A 22,462-nucleotide genomic window follows, 5' to 3' on the forward strand; every position below is an offset into this window, starting at 1 on the left:
GAACTGATTATTTAAGATTAGCAACTTTCAAATATATAATACATTGTTGTTAATTATATTCACCATACTGTAAATCACATCCCCAGGACTTAGTTTACTTAAAACTGGAATTTGTACCTGTTCACCCCCTTCCCTCATTTCACCAACCCACTACACCCAAACCTCTGGCAACCACCAATCTGTTTTCTGTATCTATGAGTTCAGTTTTTTTTTTTAATTCCACATATATTGAGATAAGACATTATTTGCCTTCTTTTTCTAACTTATGTCATTTAGCATAATGCCCTGAAGGTCCATCATGTTGTTGCAAATGGTAGAATTTCCTTATTTTTCTGACTGAATAACATTCCATTGTGTGTGTGTATGTGTGTGTATAACTATATCATATTTTCTTTATCCGTCTATCTGTCAATGGAAACATAGGTTGTTACCAAGTCTTGGCTATTGTAAATATGCTGCAGTGAACATGGGGGTGCAGTTGTCTCTTGGAGATAGTGATTTTGTTTCCTTTGGTTAAATACCAAGAATGGAAAAAAGGGAACTGATCATATGGTAGTTCTGTTTAATTTTTTGAGAAATCTCCATACTGTTCCCCACAGCAGCCCCTCCACTTTACATTCCCATCACAACAGTATGCAAGGGTTCCCTTTTCTCCACATCCTCATGAACACTTGTTGTCTCCTCTCTTTTTGATAATAATCATTCTAACAGGTGTGAGGTGATATCTCACTGAAGTTTTGATTTGCATTTCCCTGATGATTAGTGCTGTTGAGTGCTTTTTCATGTAATTATTGGCCATTTGTATGTCTTCTTTGGAAGATATCTTATCAGATCCTCATTTTTAAATCATTTTTAATCAATTTTCCTTTCTACTAAGTTGTATGAGATCTTTATATATTTCAGTTATTAGTCCCTTATCAGAGATGATTTGCAATATTTTTTCCCATTCCATGTGTTGCCTTTTCATTTTGTTCATGGTTTCCTGTGCTGTAAATAATCTCTTTAATGTAGTCCTTCTTGTTTATCTTAGTTTTTGTTATGTGCTTTTGTAATTTATCCAAGAAAACATTGCCTAAACAAATGTCAAGGAGCTTATTTCCTATGTTTTCTTCTAGGAGTTTTATGTCTTACTTGCAAGACTTTCATTTATTTTGAGTTGATTTTTGTGTATGGTATAAGATAGTAGTCCAGTTTCATTCTTTTGCATGCGGCAATCCCGTTTTCCCAACACCATGTATTGAAGAGACTGTTGTTTCCCGTTGTATATTGCTGTTCCTTTATCATAAATTAAATAACCACGTGTGTGCAGGTTTATTTCTGGGCTCTCTATTCTGTTCCGTTGATCTATATGTCTGCTTTAATGCCAATACCACACTGTGTTGATTATTATAGCTTTGTAATATGGTTTGAAATCAGAAACCATATTACATATGATATAATGCCTCCAGCTTGTTTTTCTTTCTTGACATTGCTTTGGTTATTCATGTCTTTTGTGGTTTTGTACAAATTCTAGGCTTGTTTTTTCACTTTTGGTGAAAATTGCCATTGGAATTTTGATAGGGTTTTCATTGAATCTGTAGATTGTTTTGGTTAGTAAGGACCTTTGAACAATATTAATTTCTTCCAATCCGTGAGAATATCTTTCCATTTATTTGTGTCTTCTTCAGTTTCTTTCACCAATATCTTTCAGTTTTCATTGTACAGATCTTTCACCTCCTTGGTTAAATTTATTCCTAGATATTTGATTCTTTTTGATGCAATTGTAAATGGGATTGTTTACTTAATTTATTTTTTAAGATACTTCATTGTTAGTGTATAGAAATGCAACTGATTTTGTATATTGATTATGTATCCTGCAACTATACTGAATTTGTTTATTAGTTCTAACAGTTATTGGAGCAGTCTTTAAGGTTTTCCATGTAATATCATGTCACCTACAAATAGAGTTTTACTTCTTCATGATTTGGATGCCTTTTATTTCCTTTTATTGTCTAATTGCTCTCTCATGGACTTCAACTGAATAAAAGTGGATAGAGTGGGCATTCTTTTATTCTTCTTGATCTTAGATGAAAACCTTTCAAATTTTCAGTGTTGAATATGATGTTAACTCTGGGCTTGTTATATGTGGTCTTTACTATGTTGAGGTACATTCCATCTATAGCCAGTCTTTTGAGAGTTTTTTTATCATGAATGTATGTTAAATTTTGTCAAATGCTTCTTTTTTGGCACCTATTCAGAAGATCATATGATTTTAATCCCTCATTTTATTAAGTGTTGTATCACATGGCTTGATTTGCAGATGCTGAACATCCTTGCCTCATTGGAATAAATCCTACTAGACCATGTGTATGATTCTTTGAATGTATTGTTGAATTCCATTTGCTTATGTTGAGAATTTTTGCATCGATGTTTTTCAGGGATATTGGACCATAATTTTCTCTTCTTGTACTGTCCTTATCTGGTTTTGGTATTATGGTAATGCTGTCTTTGTAAAAAGAGATTGGAAGTGTTATCTCCTCTTCTGTTGTTTGGAAGAGTTTGAGAAGGATGACTATTTTTAAATTAATTTTTATTGGAGTATAGTTGATTTACAGTGTTGTGTTAGTTTCTGCTGTACAGCAAAGTGAATCAGTTACACATATACATATATCCACTCTTTTTTTAGGTTCTTTTCCTATAGAGGTCATTAGAGAGTATTGAGTAGAGTTTGCTGTGCTATACAGTAGGTTCTTATTAGTTATCTATTTTATATACAGTAGTGTATACTTGTCAATCCCAATCTCACAATTTATCCCTCCCCCCCTTCCCTGTTGGTAACCATAAGTTTGTTTTCTACATCTGGGATTCTATTTCTGTTTTGTAAATAAATTCATTTGTACCATCTTTTTAGATTCCACATATAAGTGATATCATATGCTATTTCTCTTTCTCTGACTTACTTCACTCACTATGACAATCTCTAGGGTCATCCATGTTGCTATAAATGGCATTATTTTGTTCTATTTATGGCTGAGTAATATTCCATTGTATATACATACCACATCTTCTTTATCCATTTCTCTGTTGATGGACATGTAGGTTGCTTCCATGTCCCGCCTAGTGTAAATAGTGCTACATTGAACATTGGAGTGCATGTATCTTTTTGAATTATGGTTTTCTCTGGGTATATGCCCAGGAGTGGGATTGCTGGGTCATGTGGTAGCTCCATTTTTAGTTTTTAAGGAACTTCATACGGTTCCCCATAGTGGCTGTGCTAATTTACATTCCCACCAACAGTGTAGGAGGGTTCTCTTTTCTCCACACCCTCTCCACCATTTACTGTTTGTAGAAGTTTTGATGATGGCCATTCTGACTGGTGTGAGATGATACCTCACTGTAGTTCTGATTTGCGTTTCTCTAATAATTAGTGATGTTGAGCATGTTTTCCTGTGCTTTTTGGCCATCTGTATGTCTTCTTTGGAGAAATGTCTATTTAGATCTGCCCACTTTTTAATTGGGTTATTTGCTTTTTGATATTGAGCTTCAGGAGCTGTTTATATATTTTGGAGAATAATCCCTTGTTGGTTGCTTCATTTGCAAATATTTTCTCCCATCCTGAGTGTTGTCTTTTTGGTTTTTTTTTATGATTTCCTTTGCTATGCAAAAGCTTTTGAGTTTAATTTGGTCCCATTTGTTTATTTTTTTTTTTATTTTTATTACTCTAGGAGGTGGATCAAACAAGATCTTGCTGTGATTTATGTCAAAGAATGATCTGCCTATGTTTTTCTCTGAGAGTTTTATAGTGTCTGGCTTTACATTTAGGTACTTAATCCATTTTGAGTTTATTTTTGTGTATGGTGTTAGGGAGTGTTCTAATTTCATTCTTTTACATGTAGCTGTGCAGTTTCTCCAGCACCACTTATTGAAGAGACTGTCTTTTCTCCATTGTATGTTCTTGCCTCCTTTGTCATAGATTAGGTGACCATAGGTGTGTGGGTTTACCTCTGGGCCTTCTATCCTGTTCCATTGATGTATATTTCTGTTTTTGTGCCAGTACCACACTGTTTGATTACTGTAGCTTTGTAGTATAGTCTGAAGTCAGGGAGCCTGATTCCTCCAATTCTGTTTTTCTTTCTCAGGATTGCTTTGGCTATTCCAGGTTTCTGTGTTTCCACACAAATTGTAATATTTTTCATTCTAATTCTGTGAAAAATGCCATTGGTAATTTCACAGGGATTGCATTGAATCTGTAGATTGCTTTGGGTAGTATAGTCATCTTCACAATATTGAGTCTTCTAATCTAAGAATATGGTATATCTCTCCATCTGTTTGTTTCATCCTTGATATCTTTCATCAGTATCTTATAGTTTTCTGAGTACAGGTCTTTTGCTTCCTTAGGTAGGTTTATTCCCAGGTATTTTATTCTTTGTGATGTGATGGTAAATGGGATTGCTTCTTAATTTCTCTTTCTGATCTTTCATTGTTACCATATAGGAATGCAACAGACTTTTGTGTATTAATTTTGTACCCTGCAACTTGACCAGATTCATTGATGAGCTCTAGTAGTTTTCTGGTAGAATCTTTAGGATTTTCTATGTATAGTATCATGTCATTTGCAATCAGTGACAGTTTTAGTTCTTCTTTTCCAATTTGGATTCCTTTTATTCCTCTGATTGCTGTGGCTAGGACTTCCAAAACTGTGTTGAATAAAAGTTGCGAGAGTGGACATCCTTGTCTTGTTCCTGATCTTAGAGGAAATGCTTTCATTTTTTCACCATTGAGAATGATGTTTGCTGTGGGTTTGTCGTGTATTGCCTTTATTATGTTGAGCTAGGTTCCTTCTGTGCCCACTTTCTGGAGAGTTTTTTTATCATAAATGAGTGTTGAATTTTGTCAAAAGCTTTTTCTACATCTGTTGAGATGATCGTATGGTTTTTATTTTTCAGTTTGTTAATATGGTGTATAACATTGATTGATTTGTGTATATTGAAGTATCCTTTCATCCCTGGGATAAATCCTACTTGATCATGGTGTATGATCCTTTTAATGTGTTGTTGGATTCTGTTTGCTAGTAATTTGTTGAGGATTTTTGCATTTATATTCATCAGTGATACTGTCCTGTAATTTTCTTTTTTTGTGGTATCTTTTTCTGGTTTTGGTATCAGGGTGATGTTGGCCTTGTTGAGTGAGCTTTGGAGTATTCCTTCATCTGCAATTTTCTGGAGGAGTTTGAGAAGGATAGGTGTTAGCTCTTCTGTAAATGTTTGATAGAATTCGCCTGTGAAGCCATATGGTCCTGGACTTCTGTCTGTTGGAAGATTTTTAATCACAGTTTCAATTTTATTACTCATGATTGGTCTGTTCATATTTTCTATTTCTTCCTTGTTCAGACTTGGAAGGTTGTACCTTTCTGTGAATTTGTCCATTTCTTCTAGGTTGTCCATTTTATTGGCATATAGTTGCTGGTAGTCTCATGATTCTTTGTATTTCTGTGTTGTCTGTTGTAACTTCTCCTTTTTCATTTATAATTTTATTGATTTGAGTCTTCTCCCTTTTTTTCTTGATGAGTCTGGGTAAAGGTTTATCAATTTTGTTTATCTTCTCAAAGAACCAGTTTTAGTTTTATTGATCTTTGCTATTGTTTTTTGCATTTCTATTTCACTTATTTCTCCTCTGATCTTTATGATTTCTTTCCTTCTACTAATTTTTGGTTTTGTTTGTTCTTCTTTCTCTAGTTGCTTTAGGTGTAAGGATAGGTTGTTTATTTGAGATTATTCATGTTTCCTGAGGCAAGGTTGTATCAGTATAAACTTTGCTCTTAGAACTGCTTTTGTTGCATCCCATAGGTTTTGAGTCATCACGTTTTTGTTTTCATTTGTCTCTAGGTATTTTTTCATTTCCTCTTTGATTTCTTCAGTGATCCATTCGTTATTTAGTAACATTTTGTTTAGCCTCCACGTGTTTGTTTGTTTTTCAGTTTTTTCCTGTAATTGATTTCTAATCTCATAGCATTGTGGTCGGAAAAGATACTTGTTATGATTTCAATTTTATTAAATTTACCAAGGCTTGCATTGTGGACCAGCATGTAATCTATCCTGGAGCATTTTCCATGTGCAGTTGAAAAGAATGTGTATTCTGTTGCTTTCACGTGGAGTGTTCTATAAATTTCAAATAAGTCCATCTGGTCCAGTGTGTCATTTAAGGCCTGTGTTTCCTTATTGCTTTTCTGTCTGGATGATCTGTCCATTGATGTAAGTGGGATGTTAAAGTCCCCCCCATTATCGTGTTATTGTCAGTTTGTCCTTTTATGGCTGTTAGCATTTGCCTTATATATTGTGGTGCTCCTGTGTTGCGTGAATCTATATTTACAATTGTTATATCTTCTTCTTGGGTTGATCCCTTGATCATTATGTAGTGTCTTTCTTTGTGTCTTGTAACAATCTTTATTTCAAAGTCTATTTTGTCAGATATGAGCTTTGCTACTCTGACTTTCTTTTGATTTACATTTGCATGGAATATCTTTTTCTATCCCCTCACTTTCAGTTTGTACGTCTCTCTAGATCTGAAGTGGGTTTCTTGTAGGCAGCAGATATATGGGTCTTGTTTTTGTATCCATTCAACCAATGTATGTCTTTTGGTTGGAGCATTTAATCCATTTACATTTAAGGTAAGTATAAATATGGATATTCTTTTTGCCATTTTGTTAATTGTTCTGGATTTGTTTTTGTAGGTGTTTTTTTCTTCCTTTTATCTTTTGTTCTCTTCTCTTGTGTTTCTGCCTACAGAAATTCCTTTAGCATTTTTTGTAAAACTGATTTGGTCATGCTGAATTCTCTTAGCTTTTGCTTGTCTGTAAAGCTTTTGCTTTCTCCATCAAATCTGAATGAGAGCCTTGCTGGGTAGAATATTCTTGGTTGTAGGTTTTCCCCTTTCATCACTTTAAATATATCCTGCCACCCTCTTCTGGCCTGCAGAGTTTCTGGTGAAAAATCTGCTGATAACCTTATGGGGATTCCCTTGTATGTTATTAGTTGCTTTTCCCTTGTTGCTTTTAATATTTTTTCTTTGTATTTAATTTTTGTTAGTTTGATTAATATTTGTCTCGGCCTGTTCCTCCTTGGGTTTATCCTGTATGGGACTCCTGCCACTTCCTAGACCTGGGTGACTATTTCCTTTCCCATGTTAGGGAAGTTTTCTACTCTAATCTCTTCAGATGTTTTCTCAGGCCCTTTCTATTTTTCTTCTTCTTCTGGGACCCTTATAATTCTAATGTTGTTGTGTTTAATGTTGTCCCAGAGCTCTCTGAGACTCTCCTCATTTCTTTTCATTCTTTTTTCTTTATTTTATTCCACAGCACGGATTTCCACCATTCTGTCCTCCAGGTCACTTATCCATTCTTCTGCCTCAGTTATTCTGCTGTTGTTTCCTTCTAGTGTATTTTTCATTTCAGTTATCATTTTATTCATCTCTATTTCTTTGTTCTTTAGTTCTTCTAAGTCTCTGTTAAACTTTTCTTGTATCTTCTCGATCTGTGCCTTTATTCTTTTTCCGAGATCATGGATCATCTTTACTATCATTACTCTGAATTCTTTTTCAGATAGATTGCTTATCTCCTCCTCATTTAGTTCTTGTAGGTTTTTATCTTGCTCCTTCATCTGCAACATATTTCTTTGTTGTCTCGTTTTGTCTAACTTACTGTGTTTGTGGTCTCTTTTCCGCAGGCTGCAGGATCGTAGTTCCTCTTGCTTCTGGTGTCTGTCCCCCAGTGGGTGAGGTTGGTCCAAAGGCTTGTGCCATTATCCTCTTGCTAGTGGGTTTGATTCGTGTTGTGGTGATCAGAGCCTGCCCTAGATATTGAGTGGGGCCTCCCCTTTGCTCTGTGGTTTTCACTGCTCTGTCAGGGGTGGGGTCTGCTCCCTACTTGTTGGAGTAGAGGCCCCCAGATCTGTTTCTTAGCTGTGATTCTGATCTGTGGTGTGAGGTAGGTGGGTTTGGAGCATTCCCACTGGGAGAGAATCCACTGAGTATTCCTTTTCCGGAGGTGTTCATCTTTAACTATGCTCTGTTGCGTCCCCTTTCGCCCATTGTGCGGGCTCACAAAGTATACTGTTGTTGGCACTGCTCTCGGTCTAACCTTAACTGTGTGTATGCCTGCAGTTGGCCCTGGTGACTCTCATGCATTGTCTTCATGCAGCTACTGGTGCAGGTCCACTGAGGTCAGGTCCCAGGACTGCAGTAGTTGTGGTCCTGTGGGAGCTAAGGAGGCAGCTCAAACTCTGGTCTGGCCCAACCCCTGCATGTATGTGCCCACAGAGCCCACAGCTGCTAAAGCCAGACCCGTCTCAGCGGCCATTTCAGCTGCAAGAACACTTGTTGTACTTTCAGATGTTTCGCAGGCACACAATTTAGGAGGCCGTCAACAGAGCTATAACTCCTTAGTTGGTGCAGCTGTGAGGAGAGATTTCAGCTCTTCTTCCTTAGTCACACAGCCCCTGGGTCTCACCTGGGGTTTCAGCCACTTCTCTGGGCATATTTCCTAGTGGTAGGAGTTATCTGCACCCTCCTGGGACATTGAGTCAGGTCCCAGGACCCACTGATGGATTTCCTAGTAGTGAGAGCTATCTGTGCCCTCGTGGGACAGCGTGGGCAGGTCCTGAGGCCCACTGGTGGAATTCCTAGTGGATGGATCTATCCACACCCTTCCAGGTCAGCAGGGGTGGGTTCTGGGGCCTGCTGCCATGATTCCTAGTGGATGGAGCTGTCCATGCCCTTCTGGGTCAGCAGGGGTGGGTCATGTGGCCCGCTGGTGGATTTTCTAGTGGAGGAAGCTGTCTGTGCCCTTCTGAGTCAGCGGGGGCATGTCCTGAGGCAGGCTGGCAGAATTGTTAGTGGCTGGAGCTGTCCGCACCCTTCTGGGTCAGCAGGGGTGGGGTCTGGTGTCTACCTGTGGGTCTGGAAGAGGCAGCCAGTGCCGGCCTCTGAAGCCCAAGATGGTGGCGGTGACTTGTGCCCACCCCCTGAGTTCCTGTAGGCAGTTTCCTGTTGCCTGGGAACATTCACAGGGACAGAAGTTCTTATGGTGGTCCTCCCCTGTCCTCATGCACCCAATAATGGTGCCTTGCCTCTCTGGCAGGCCCAGGCTTCTTCCTAGTACACCCTCAGTTGCCACGGCCCGACCTCTTCAGGGTGTTTCTGCACCTAACCCTGGTCCTCTCCCTGGGACTGAGCTTTGGAGTCTGAGTGACTGACCCCCCCCCACCCCCGCCCCACCACCAACAAAGGAGTATCTCAGGTTGGGGAGTGCAGGGCGGCGGTGCCAACCCTCTGTGCAAGTTCGTCTCCATTTTGCCTTGCACAGATTGATTGCTGCTCTCCCCTCTTAGGCTCTGAATCTTCCCCTCCATACAGTCTAATTTCTCTGCTGGTGAGAAGCCCTCCCAAGGTGCGGGAACCTTTCCTCCTTCACAACTCCCTCCCTGGGGTGCAGGCCCTGTCCTCATTCCTTCTTTTTCTTTTTCTTTTTGTCGTACTGGGTTACTTGGAGGTTTCTCTTGTCTTTTCGGGCATTTGAGGTCTTCCGTTGGCACTCAGTAGCTGTCCTGTGTGAATTGCTCCACTTGTAGATGTATTTTCAATGTTTCTGTGGAGAGAGGTGAAGTCTGCTTCCTACTCCTCCACCATCTTGATCTCGACTCCCCAGATTCCAGTATTTTTTATCAATGGTTTTTCGGCTGTTTGTTGTGATTGGTGTACTCATGAAAGGTGATCCTCCTACTCTGCCATCTTGTCTTCTCCTAGAGACTGTCTTCTAAAAAACAAATCTGTAGCCCCAACTCTTCTCAATAGACAAAATTAAGATATGTAAGACAAGTCTAAAAATGAGAAACGAAATAAGTATAGTTTTTAATTAACACTGAATATGTAAGAAAAAATACATATAAATTTTTGGTATAAACTCAAATATGTTTTAAAAAGTTAACTTTTAAAAAAATAATGTGTTTTTGGGAGTGTCAGCTAATTTTCTAAAGTAACTAGTGCCAACACTGTGCTGGATAAAAGTCAGTCAATGTAGCTAGTTTGTAAGAACAGGAGCAGAGTAATTTGCCCTTTACTTAGTTCTGTGGTGGCAGGTAACAACCTTTGACTATGCCCAAACATGCTGAAATCTAATGTTATCACATTGTATTAGAGTGGTAATATAAGTTTGCTTCCTCCCTGCCAGCATAGTCTGTGAACTTCTGAGAGATAGGACCATATTTTAATTACCAAGAGAACCACCGGCCAGGATCTGCCGAGAAGGCTCGTTCATGAAGCCGAAAGCGGGCTTGGCTGACATCTTAGCAAGCCCAAGGTCCACGGTATGGGCTGAGATGTGTGGGTGACCTTGTGGACCTGAATGCCAGCCTGCAGAGCCTCTCCTGAGAGAGGGAGCTGGGGCTGGTTGGTCCTTGGGCCGAGTGGCTCCCTCACTCTGTGCTACAGTGCCAACAGCCAAGCTTATCATTCCCAGGCAGCATATTAGAGGCTCATTCTCTTGATAAACTAAATTGCTACAGAGAAAATAAGTACAAACACTGTCATGTGGGGGACCAAGCCCACACCTTAAACCCACAAGCTGGTTGATGATGTCCTTCTGAGAAGGATGAATGTTAATTCATCTTTAAATGTTTGGTATTAATCACTATACCATCTGGTATATAATCACCATGTGGTCCTGGCTTTTGTTTGTCGAGAGGTTTTCAATTACAGATTCAATATCCTTACTAATAACTGGTCTGCTCAAATTTGCTACTTCTTCATGATTTATTCTTGGTTTGTTGGATGTTTCTAGGAATTTATCTATTTAGATAGTCCAATTTGTTGGCATGTAATTGTTCATAGTTGTCTTTTATGATCCTTTGTATTTCTGTGGTGTCAGCTGTAACATATTTTCTTTCAGTTTTTATTTGTTTGAGTCACCTTTGTTTTTGTAAGTGTAGCTAAATATTTGCCTATTTTGTTTATGTTTTCAAAAACCAGCTCTTAGTTCTATTGATCTTTTCTATTGCCTTTTTAGTCTCTATTTCATTTATTTTTGCTCTAAGGTTTCTTATTTTTTTCCTTCTACTAGTTTTTGTCTTAGTTTGTTCATTTTCTAATTCTTTGATATGTAAAGTCAGGTTGTTTATTTGAGATCTTTCTTATCTTTTAGTGTTGCATTTATTGCTATGAACTGCCCTCTTATAACGGCTTTTCCTGCATCCCATAATTTTGGTATGTTGTATTTCCATTTTCATTTGTCTCAAGATATTTTCTGAGTTCTCTTCTGATTTCTTCTTTGACCCTTTGGTTGTTCAGTTTTCCACAAGTTTGTGAAGTTTCTAGTTTTCTTCTTGTACTTGATTTCTAGTTTCAGACTATTATGTTTGAAAAAAATGCTTCATGTGATTTCAATTTTCTTAGATTTATTAAGGCTTGTTTTGTGACATAATATATGATGTATCCTGAAAATATTCCTTTTGCACTTAAGAAAAATGTGTATATTGCTTCTTTTGGATGGAATGTTCTATAAATGTCTTTTAAGTCCACCTGGTCTAAGGTGTTGTATAAGTCCACTGTTTCCTTATTGATTTTCTGTCTGGATGATCTATCTGTTGATGAAAGTGAGGTATTGAAGTCCCCTACTATTATTTTATTGTTGTCTATTTCTCTCTTTAGTTCTGTTAATATTTGCTTTATATATACAGGTCCTCCAATGTTGGGTGCACAAATATTTACAATTTTATATCCTCTTGGTGGATTGTCACTATTTAATAATCTTTTTTTGCCTCTTATTACAGTCCTTGTCTTAAAGTCTATTTTGTCTTAAATGAGTATAGCTATTCCAACTTTCTTTGGTTAAAATTTTCTTGGAATATTTTCTCCATCCCTTGACTTTCACTTGTGTGTGTTCTTAAAGCTGAAGTGAGTTTCTTGTGCCAACATATAGTTGGATCATGTTTTTTGTTTTTTAAATCCATTCAGCCACTCTTTTTTTTTTTGGAGAATTTAGATCATTTACACTTAATTACTGATAGTTATGGATTTAATATTGTCATTTTGTTAATTGTTTTCTGGCTGTTTTCATTGAACAATTTCATTGTTCCTCTCTTCTATTTTTATCTTCATTTATGCTTTTATAATTTTTGTAGTAATATTCTTATATTCCTTTCTCTTTATCTTTTGTGCATCTATTATATGTGTTTGTTTTGTGGTCACCATTAGGCTTACATAAAACACCTTACAGCAGTTCACCTGAGTTGAAAAGAACTTGAGTTTAAACATATTCTAGAGATCCACGTTTTTACTCTCCCTGTTGACCATGTTTTATGTATCTGATACCACAATTTACATCTTTTCGCTTTCTTTCCTCTTTCTTGGATCCCTATAATGTGAATATTAGTCCACTCGATGTTATCCCTTAAATGCCTTAAGCTATCTTCAGTCTTCTTCATTCTTCTTTTTTGATCCTCTATTTGAATGAATTCCACTGCCTGTCTTCAGATTTGCTGATCCACTTTCCTGCTTCATCTATTCTGCTGTTGAACCCCTTTTGAAATTTCCGCTTCATTTCCTTTATTCTTTATCTATGTTTGGTACTTTCTTATATTTATCTCCCTTGTTGAAATTCTCACTTTGTTTAAGCATTCTTCTCCTAACCATGGTGAGCATCTTTATAACCATTATATTGAATTCATTATCAGGTAAATCACTTACCTTCATTTAGTTAATGTATTTTCTGAATTTTTATCTTGTTCTTTTGTTTTTAATATATTCCTCATTTTCTTTATTTTCTTGACTCCCTGTGTTGGTTTCTGTGCATTAGATAAAACACTCACCTCTTTCAGTCTTGAGTGGCCTTTTGTAGGAGGTGAAACTTCTCATTCAACGCTGCCCTACTCTTGGTTGTCTCTCAGACTTTTGTGATTTCTTTATTCTTAGTGGTTAACAGTGGTTGAGGGTGTGCTAAGATCTGTCAGTGTCCTAAAGAAGATGATTTCAGTCAACACCTAGATGAAGGCTGATTGGAAGCTGGACTTTCAGGCTATAGCTTTTGTAAAGTATATAAATATATTTCCTTCAGGAGAAGACTGGGAGATGGATATTTCTCTCTTTTCCTATGCACTGAGCCATGGGATGGGGGGTAGGTAGCCAGTTAAGACTGTTTCTTTGTTTGTTACCAACCTGCTGAACCTATGGACACAAGCCCTGCTGGCCCCCCAAGGCCAGTCTATCAAGGGATTTGTCCTGTGGATGGCAGCCATGAAAGCTGGGGATGCCACACATGTGTATAAGCTCCGTTTTGACGACATCAGTGACCTCAGAGTGTAAAGTAGGTAACTAGGTTTCCACTGGCCTCCATGGTCTCTGGAGAGTATTGTAGTAGGTCCCTACATGTGTGTTAAATTTTAACCTGCACCCAAAAATAAAATTCTTAAAAGGTGTTTTTTTTTAATTTAAGGAAATAGGGTACTTTCACAGAAAGATGGGGCTTGTTTCAGTCTGTTGCCTGTGTATTGGGCCTAGAGGGATTAGCTATAGTGAGTCAAGTGAGCCCCTAAAAACTGTCTCTGAGCTCTCTGTAGCCTTGTGGGTCTCATGGATGTAGGTCCCATTGGTTTTCAAAGTTAGAGGTTTTGGTGGCCCTATCTCTCTGGTAGAAATCTTAAAAGTTGGAGCACCAGGTGTGAGGTCAAACCCTCCATTCCTCAGGGAGAAGCTGGGAGATGTGAGTTCCCTCCTGGTCTGTGTTCTTATGCCAGGAGTGGGGTTTATGGCAAGACTGTGTCATAGTGTCTCCTACCCATTTCAGTGTTTTAGTTTACTTTTTTTCCATTTGTTCAATATGTAGAGTCATTCAGCTAGTTTCTGGATTTCTTTCAGAGGGAATTGTCCTGTGTGTAGCTGTAGATTCATTGCATTCATGGGAGGAGGTGAGTTCAGGAGCCTGCTCTGACACTATCTTTAACTGGTCCACTATAAGTAATTTAAATGTAATAGGTGATAATTGTATATTTTAACCAAATCTATTACTCTGCTAGTACAATTCAGGTTCTAAATCTACTACTGGAAAGGAACTGTCCAGAGATATAAAGGTGGATTTACGATACATTCTACAACTAGCAGTTTTCACTAAACTCCTTATATCTGGAAGGAAGACACTCTGGTTCATGAATCTACCCAGGTTCTCTTTCCCCTGGCAGCAGTCCTGATCTAGTGGCTTCCTAAGTTTATTCTTGCACATGGAGAGCACTGAAAACATCTGGTAGAGTCAAAGGAGTCATTTAGCACAAGTGGAGGTGCTCTTCTAGGAAGCCAGGCTACTGGGACTGCTGGTCAGCACTCTCCAACATTGCAGTGTCCCTTCATCCGAGCTGGTAATTCACAGTCTATGGAACAGAGCCCATGGAACACAGGTTTTATAGGGTTCACCTGAGCTCCCAAGAGAAACTGTGAGCAGGAATATGATTTTCCAAAACATCCCCATCCAAAGTCAAAAAGTTCACTCTCTTTGGAAATGTATTAAGGTAACTGTTAGTACATGGTAATAAGTTAACATGAACCATTGCCGGTGGCTCTGTGCCAATGTCAAGGTTGTCAGAAACTGGGGAGAAAACAGCTGAAAGTCATAGAAGTCAGGTAAAGAGACAGATTCCCTGAAGAGATGTCTAGAGAGAAGAGGGAACAAAAGTAAATTTTGATTGTTTTCCTTCTAAGTTAGAGTCCTTATCATGAGGACAGATACCTAGAGGAATAGTATTTTACCACTTGATGCCTAATTTCAAGAAATGAGCTGCTGATAATCCTCATCAATTCATTACAAAGAGAGACATTTGTAAATAACCAGGCTTAATTGTCCAACATCACTGAAAGTGTTATATTTGTGGTTGGTGACATGCCTCTATCTGCATAAACGTACCCTCTTTCTAAAAGAAATATAATCAGTACAATGAATACATACCTTCCGTAAGTTCAACTTGCTGATGAATCTGGATTTGATCTAGCTATTATAGTAAACAAAAAAAATTAAGCTGTAAGCATATATCAGTGTAGAGAGTGCAAGAGACACAACTAATTTTTTGAAAAATGGTTGTGATGTCACAGGAATATTTATTTTTGTATAGTTTGGACACATAGAACTTCCTATTCTACTTTACCTATGAGATTTCTAACATCAAACAAATGTAAAACCTCATGTTACTGAGATAAGCTATCATGTAGTACATTAAAATGTAGGGCTTTTTTTCCCTTTACAGTGCATTTATAAAATTGGGTCTTCAAAAGAATAAAAGCAACATGAAATGTAATTTTATTAATTGTGATAAAAAGTTGCATAATATTATACACAAAACATTATTCCATTTTGGTACCACTTGTTGAAACGGAACACTAAGTTTTATTTGATGTTTGTTTCTAACTCCTAGGAAATTATTCAGTCTTGGGATTAAAGGGCACAGGATCCAGAACCAAGGTTCCAGAAGTAAAAAGCCATTCCTAACTTCCTGTGCATTTTGATGCTGAGCAAATTATGTAACTTTCTATAGGCCTCAGTTTCCTTTTTGATAAAATGGTGATAAGTATAGCATGTATATATCATAGAGTTTCTAAAGGATTAACTCCGTTAATACTTGCATTATACTTAGGAACAAAGCCTGGAAAATAGTGCTTAGTAAAGGTTTCCTATTGATTATTATTGCAGATTATATTCAAGATCATAGAACACACAATTTCCTAAGACATTTATATTTTGCTTTACTAGTAAACCTTGCCTAGAAGAATTAGAGTAATTTGTTAGCAAAAAGTGTTGTTTTACCATTTCAGACTTTTGTGAATTAGTCATTTGTTAATGTCATTAAGTAAACTGGAAGCACGTTTTTACTTGAGTCTTTTATGTATTTGAAATTACCTGATTTAAATATTCCAACCCTGGTGGACTGTCTGATGAAGGTGTTAGCTCTGGAATCCATAGTAGCCTTGCAGGCACACTTGTCTGAAGAGACACTGGCTGGTATTGGATAGGAATGCCAACTACGCCAGCCCCTATATCACCAACTGGTAGGACTAGATAGTCAGTCTGGGTTCCAGTGTAACCAGGCTGGGGACCAGGATATTCAGCCTGGATTTCAGGTTTGCTAGCCTGGGGCTCAGGACAGCCAGTATGTCCTGGAGATGCTAAAATATGAACAAGTGAAATTATTTGTAACTGCACAGAAAGTGAAAATATCAGTTCTTTTAGTTATCTACAAACTAAAAATTTCTGCTCAGAAATCCTGATCCTGTGTTTTTACCATTTAACAATTTTTCAATCAAATATCTATTGTTTCATATCCACTTCTATTTTGAGGGTTTTGGGCTGTATATAGAGTTGGTGCACATCCTTACACTTACTCTTCAAAATTCAGATGAAAATATGCTTGAAACCTAAGAAAGTGAAAAAAAAAATTAACAGCATCACATATATATTCTGGAATGCCTTCATGGAAATGAGATATGGCATTGGATAGAGGGCCCACAATAGAGGTGTTAAGCCAGCATTTCCAGATTCAAATCACCCTGCAAAAAAATGATAATTATGGAAATCTGACAAATGGAACTTCCTGTATGTATAGAATTGGCAGTGGTTTTGCCCGCTTAAGGAATATTTGTCAAGGTCTAGAGATATTTTTGTTGTTCCTACTGCAGATGAGAGTGTTACTGGCATATAGTTGATAGAGGCCAGGAATGCTGTTAAATATCCTAAAGTGCTCAGAACAGCACCCTGAAATAAAGAATTATCCATTCCCAAATATTATAGTGTTGCTATTGAGAACCCTGGTATAGAGGTAAAGGCTTGTCATTCCATCTAGTACTGTCCAGACACTCCTCTGGGTTAACAGTTTGCCTGGGGTCTTAATCCATGGTTTATCCCTTTCCTAAGACCCTGTCATCAGAAAAAAAAGTTGACTATGATACTTAAGTTACAAATTAAATTTCACAATTTTGTACCCTCAGCTCTCTGGAAAATACAATTTGAGAACAAAAGAAGGTAAAAAGTATAAGAGGCAAAATTGTCTTAAGTATTAAGCATAGTATGAGAAAAATTTAGTAAGTGTGTATTCTGTGTTCCATGAAAATTTGTAAACAGTGCAGCTTCATAAGCTTATATGTACAGTACACAGAATAGCAATTCCATAAAAATGTAATATAATTTGAAAGGACTGTGTCCCAAAATATTTTAACTGCAAAGGCTATGCAAAATTTAATACTAAGAATAGGCCATTTATAAACACATTTAAATGGAACACAGATGACAAAACACATACCTCTTTAAAGAGTAAGGCTTAAAAGACTTTTTCAGAGGGAGATCAATGGTGGAGTAAGAGGACATGGAGCTCACCTCCCACCACAAACACATCAAAAATACATCTACATGTGGAACAATTCTCATGGAAAACTAACTGGAAACTGGCAGAAAGACTCTTGTACAACCAAGGCTGTAACAAAGATACACGTGTAATCGGGTAGAATGTGAAGAAGAGCGATTGGGTCAGGACCTGTGCCCCTGGGAGGGTAGGGAGATCACATGGGTGGACACTTGCCCTGGGGAGTGAGCTGGTTGAGCCATAGACTGGGTGTCTTAGTTCTGAGGGTCTTATGTACGTGAGGCAAGCCTCCTTGGCTACTTGGAGAAATGCTGGGGCAGATAGAAAGGGTGGAGAAGCTTAGATTCCACTCAAGAGGAGTGTGTAGTGCTGGCTTGCCCCCAGGAAGGGTGAACAGTGGTCTGCCCTAGTGGCCGCCACCTCACCACACTCTCCAGTCTGAGGCAGGTGAACACCCCAGCCCCACTCACTCCACACCACAGTTTGGAACTAGATCTAGGGTGGCCAGGACCAGGGAAAATACTTGACCTAGGGACAGAGACTACCTGGCTGCCCAGAGGATAGCTCAGGTGGGATGGTGGCAGCCATTGTGTTTACTCAAGTGGCACCCCAGAAGCAGCCCAGACTTCTGACAGCAGCTGCAATTCCTGTGACCTTCATGTTGTGTGCCTCAGCCTCAGCTGAGCAAACACTGCAGCCAAGCCCACTCTATGCAACAGTGCAGCTCTAGATCTGGGTGGGGGCGGGCACAACCAGGGAAAAAGCCACTATGGGCTGTATCTGAGCAGAGCCACAGGTGCCTAAACAGGCAGAGCATTGGACCTCAGTAAGCACATGAGTCCCACTTGCTTCACCAGTCCCCACCTTTGGAGCAAAGAACCTGGTGTGAGGAGAAGGAAAAACACACACCTAAAGAGAACAGAGCCAGCTCGAGCCTGACCTTCAGGGCTATTGCTCCAGCAAGGTGGGAGCAGACCCCACCATTGACAGGGTGGTGATGACCACTGAGCATAGAGGAAGTTCTTCCTCATAGCTTGCTCAGGCTCTAGCTCCTCCATCAACAACCACACCTCCTACCAAGGTGATAGCTGCCAGCACACACTGAGGAAACATGTGACTGGTGTCCATCATATCCAGCCCTCCCACCTGCAGAGGGATGCTCTCATACAAGAACACCCCTTTAAGACCACAATAGGTAACTGTTTCACCTAAATTAATAGAGGCAGAGAAAGTTAAGAAAAATGAAAAGGCAGAGGAACTACTCTCAATTGAAAGAGCAAGAGAAAACACCCGAAAATTAAATAATAAAACAGAAATAAATAATTTACCAAATAAAAATTCGAACATTGGTAACAAATATGCTAACTGATTTAGGGGAGATAATTGATCTAAACACAGATCATCTTAACTATGAATTAGAAAATATAAAAAGCCCCAATCAAAACTAAATAATACAATATATGAAATGAAAAAAACCCTCTAGAAGCAATGAGTAGCAAACTAAATGAAACCGAGGAATGCATAAGTGATCTGGAAGATAGAATAATGGAAATCATTCAGTCAGCACAGCAGACAGAAAGACGAATGAAAAAAAATGAAAGCAACATATGAGATGTCTGGGATAACATTAAATGTACCAACATTTGCATTATAAGGGTTGCAGAAGGAGAAGAGAGAAAGAAGGGTATCACAAATGTATTTGCAGAATTTATAGCTGCAACTTCCCAAACCTAAAGAAGGAAACAGGTATCCAGGTATAGGAAGCAAAGAGGGTCCCCAACAAGATGACCCACACACAAAGACATATCAAATTAAAATGTCAAAAGTTAAATATAAAGAGGGAATTCTAAAGGCAGCAAGAAAAAAACAAAAGAGTCATATACAAGGAAATGCCCATAAGGCTATCAGCTGATTTCTCTGCAGAAACTTTGCAGGCCAGAAGAGAGTGGCATGATATTCAGAGTGCTGAAAGGGAAAATCCTGCAACCTGGGCTGGGATACTCTACCCAGCAAGATTATCATTTAGAATAGAGAAAGAGATAACTTCTCAGACAAGCAAAAACTGGAAGAATTCAGCAGTAATAAATCTACCCTAAAAGAAATTTCAAAGGGTCTACTCTGAATGGAAAATAAGTAGGAATCTATAGAAAAGGGTAAATTCCACTAAGAAAAGCAGTGTTACAGTAAGGATTGAGGATAACTTAAATAAGGCAGTAGGTAGATTTAAAAGACAAAACATTGTAAAAGTAACTAGAACCACAATAAACAGTTTAGGGATATGCTTGAAAATGTAAAATATGACATCAAAAACACAAAATGTGATGGAGGGGAGTAAAAAAATGTAGATTTTTTTAATGTGTTTGAATTATAATGACTACCAGTTTAAATCAAGTAGATATAATCATATGTCAATATGTATGAACCCAATGGTAACCAGAAATCAAAAACCAACTATAGATTTGCAAAAACCAAAACGAAAGTAGCCCAAGCATACTACTGAAGAAAATCATCAAACCACAACTTGAGAAACAGAAGAAAAAACAAACAAAGCTCTAAGTCAGCAGAAGGAAGGAAGTAGTAAAGACCAGAGAGGAAATAAATAAAATAGAGATTAAAAAATAGAAAAGATCAATGACACCAAGAGCTGTTTTTTGAAAAGGTAAATAAAATTGATAAACCTTTACCCAGGCTCACCAAGAAGAAAAGAAGACCCAAATAAACTAATTAAGAAATGCAAGAGGAGAAATAACAACCAATATCACCTAGAAACAAAAAATCAAAAGAGAGTACTATGAACAACAAATTGGAACCTAGAAAAAATTGACAACTTTCTTGAAACATACAGCCTTCCAACACTAAATAAAGAATAAAAAGACAATTTGAACAGCCCAATGACAAGAAGTCATTGAATTTGTAGTTAAAAAAAAAAAAAAACTACAAAAACTACTACATTGAATTTGTAGTTAAAAAAAACTCCCAGCAAATGAATGTCCAGGACTGGACAGCTTCACGGGGGGAATTCTACCAAACATATAAAGAAGAACTAATACCTGTCCTTCTCAAACTATTCCAAAAAGTTGAAGAGGAGAGAACACTCCCAAATTCATTCTGTAAGTCCACCATTACCCTGATATGAAAGACACTAGAGACACTACAAAAAAAGAAAATTAGAGGCCAATATCTCTGATGAATACAGATGCAAAAATCCTCAACAAAATATTAGCAAACCAAATCCAACAATATATGAAAAGGATCATACCCCATGATCAAGTTGGATTTATTCCAGGGTCCCAAGGATAGTTCAACATTTGCAAATCAGTCAATGTGATATACCACATGAACAAAAGGAAGAATAAAAATCACATGATCATCTCAATGGACACAGAAAAGGCATTTGAGAAAATTCAACATCCATTCATGATAAAAACTCTCATCAAAGTGGGCATAGCAGGAACATATCTCAGTATAATAACAGCCATTTATAACAAAACTACAGACAACATTATACAAAAGAGTGAAAAGCTGAAAGCCTTCTTTCTAAGTTCATGAACAAGACAAGGTTGTGCACACTCCCTGCTTCTATTTAACATAGTATTGGAAGTCCTAGCCATAGCAATCAGACAAGAAAAAGAAATATAACGTATCCAAATTGGAAGGAAGAGGTAAAACTGTCACTATTTGCAGATGATGCAGTACTTTATATAGAAAATTCTGAAGTCTTCACCTAAAAACTGTTGAAACTAATAAATAAATTCAGCAAGGTTGCAGGATACAGGATTCATATATACAAATCTGTTGCATTTCTACACACTAACAATGAAATTTCAGAAAGAGAAAGTTAAAAAAAATCCTGTTTAAAATCACATCAAAAAGAATAAAATACCTAGGAACAAACTTAACAAGGGGGCTAAAAGACCTATTCTCTGAAAACTATAAAACGCTGATGAAAGAAACTGAAGATGACACAAAGAAATGGAAAGCTATCCTGTGCTCTTCGATTGAAGAATTAATAAAGGGGCCATACTACCCAAGGCAATCAACAGATTTAATGCAATCCCTATCAAAATACTCATGACATTTTTCACAGTAGAACAAATAATTGTAAAATTTATATAGAATCACAAAAGACCCTAAATTCCCAAGGCAATCTTGAGAAAGAAGAACAAAGCTTGTGATATAACCATTTCAGACTTCATACTATACTACAAAGCCAGAGTCATCAAAACAGCGTGGTATAGCATAAAAACAGTCACATAGATCGATGGAACAGAATTGAGAGCCCAAAATATACCCACATATCTGTGGTCAATCTACAACAAAGGAGTCAAGAATATACAATGGAGAAAAGACAGTGTCTTCAATAAGAGGTGCTGGGAAAACTAGACAGCCACGTGTAAAAACACGAGATTAGAACATTCCCTCACACAAAATATAACAATAAATTCAAAATGGCTTAAGACCTAAATGTAAGAACGGAATCCATAAAACTCTTAGAAGAGAACATTGGCACAACACTCTTTGACATAAATTGTAAAAATACATTTTTTGGATCAGTGACTGACAAGGGGTTAATATGCAAAATATCAAATAGCTCATACAACTCAATGCCAAAAACCAAACAACTCAATCAAAAAGTGGTCAGAAGATCTGAATTGCTGTTTTTCTAAAGAAGACATACAGATGGCTAGTAGGCACATGAAAAAGTGCTCAACATTGCTAATTATTAGAAAAGTGTAAATCAAAAGAAGACTGAGATACCACCTCACACCTGTCAGAATGGCTATCATCAAAAAGTCTACAAAAAGCAAATGTTGGAGAGGATGTGGGGAGAAGGGAACCCTTGTACAGTGTTGGTGGGAATGTAAATTCAGGCATCCACTATGGAAAACAGTATGAAGGTTCTCAAAATACCAAAAATAGAACTACCATATGATCCAGCAATTCCACTCCCAGGTATATATCTAGAGAAAAAGGAAAACTAATTCAAAAAGGTACATACATCCCAATGTTCACAGCTGCACTGTTTACAACAGCCAAGACATGGAAGCAACCCAAGTGCCCATCAACAGATAAATGGTTTAAGAGAATTGGTAGGTGTGTGC

General features: G+C 37.7%; 1 protein-coding gene across 1 annotated transcript in view; it reads right to left on the minus strand.

The window, feature by feature from the left end:
- The window catches only part of LOC118894548 (phospholipid scramblase 2-like), a 29,571-nt gene extending 11,623 nt beyond the window's left edge, over positions 1 to 17,948 (minus strand). Inside the window, 3 exon segments of the mRNA XM_036850853.1 lie at positions 14,960 to 15,002; positions 15,905 to 16,170; positions 17,906 to 17,948. Coding sequence (XP_036706748.1) covers positions 14,960 to 15,002; positions 15,905 to 16,170; positions 17,906 to 17,948 — 352 coding nt within the window.
- Positions 17,949 to 22,462: the final 4,514 nt, after the last annotated feature.

Source organism: Balaenoptera musculus, chromosome 4, assembly GCF_009873245.2.
Source record: "Balaenoptera musculus isolate JJ_BM4_2016_0621 chromosome 4, mBalMus1.pri.v3, whole genome shotgun sequence".
In the NCBI taxonomy this organism is placed as follows: Eukaryota; Metazoa; Chordata; class Mammalia; order Artiodactyla; family Balaenopteridae; genus Balaenoptera; species Balaenoptera musculus.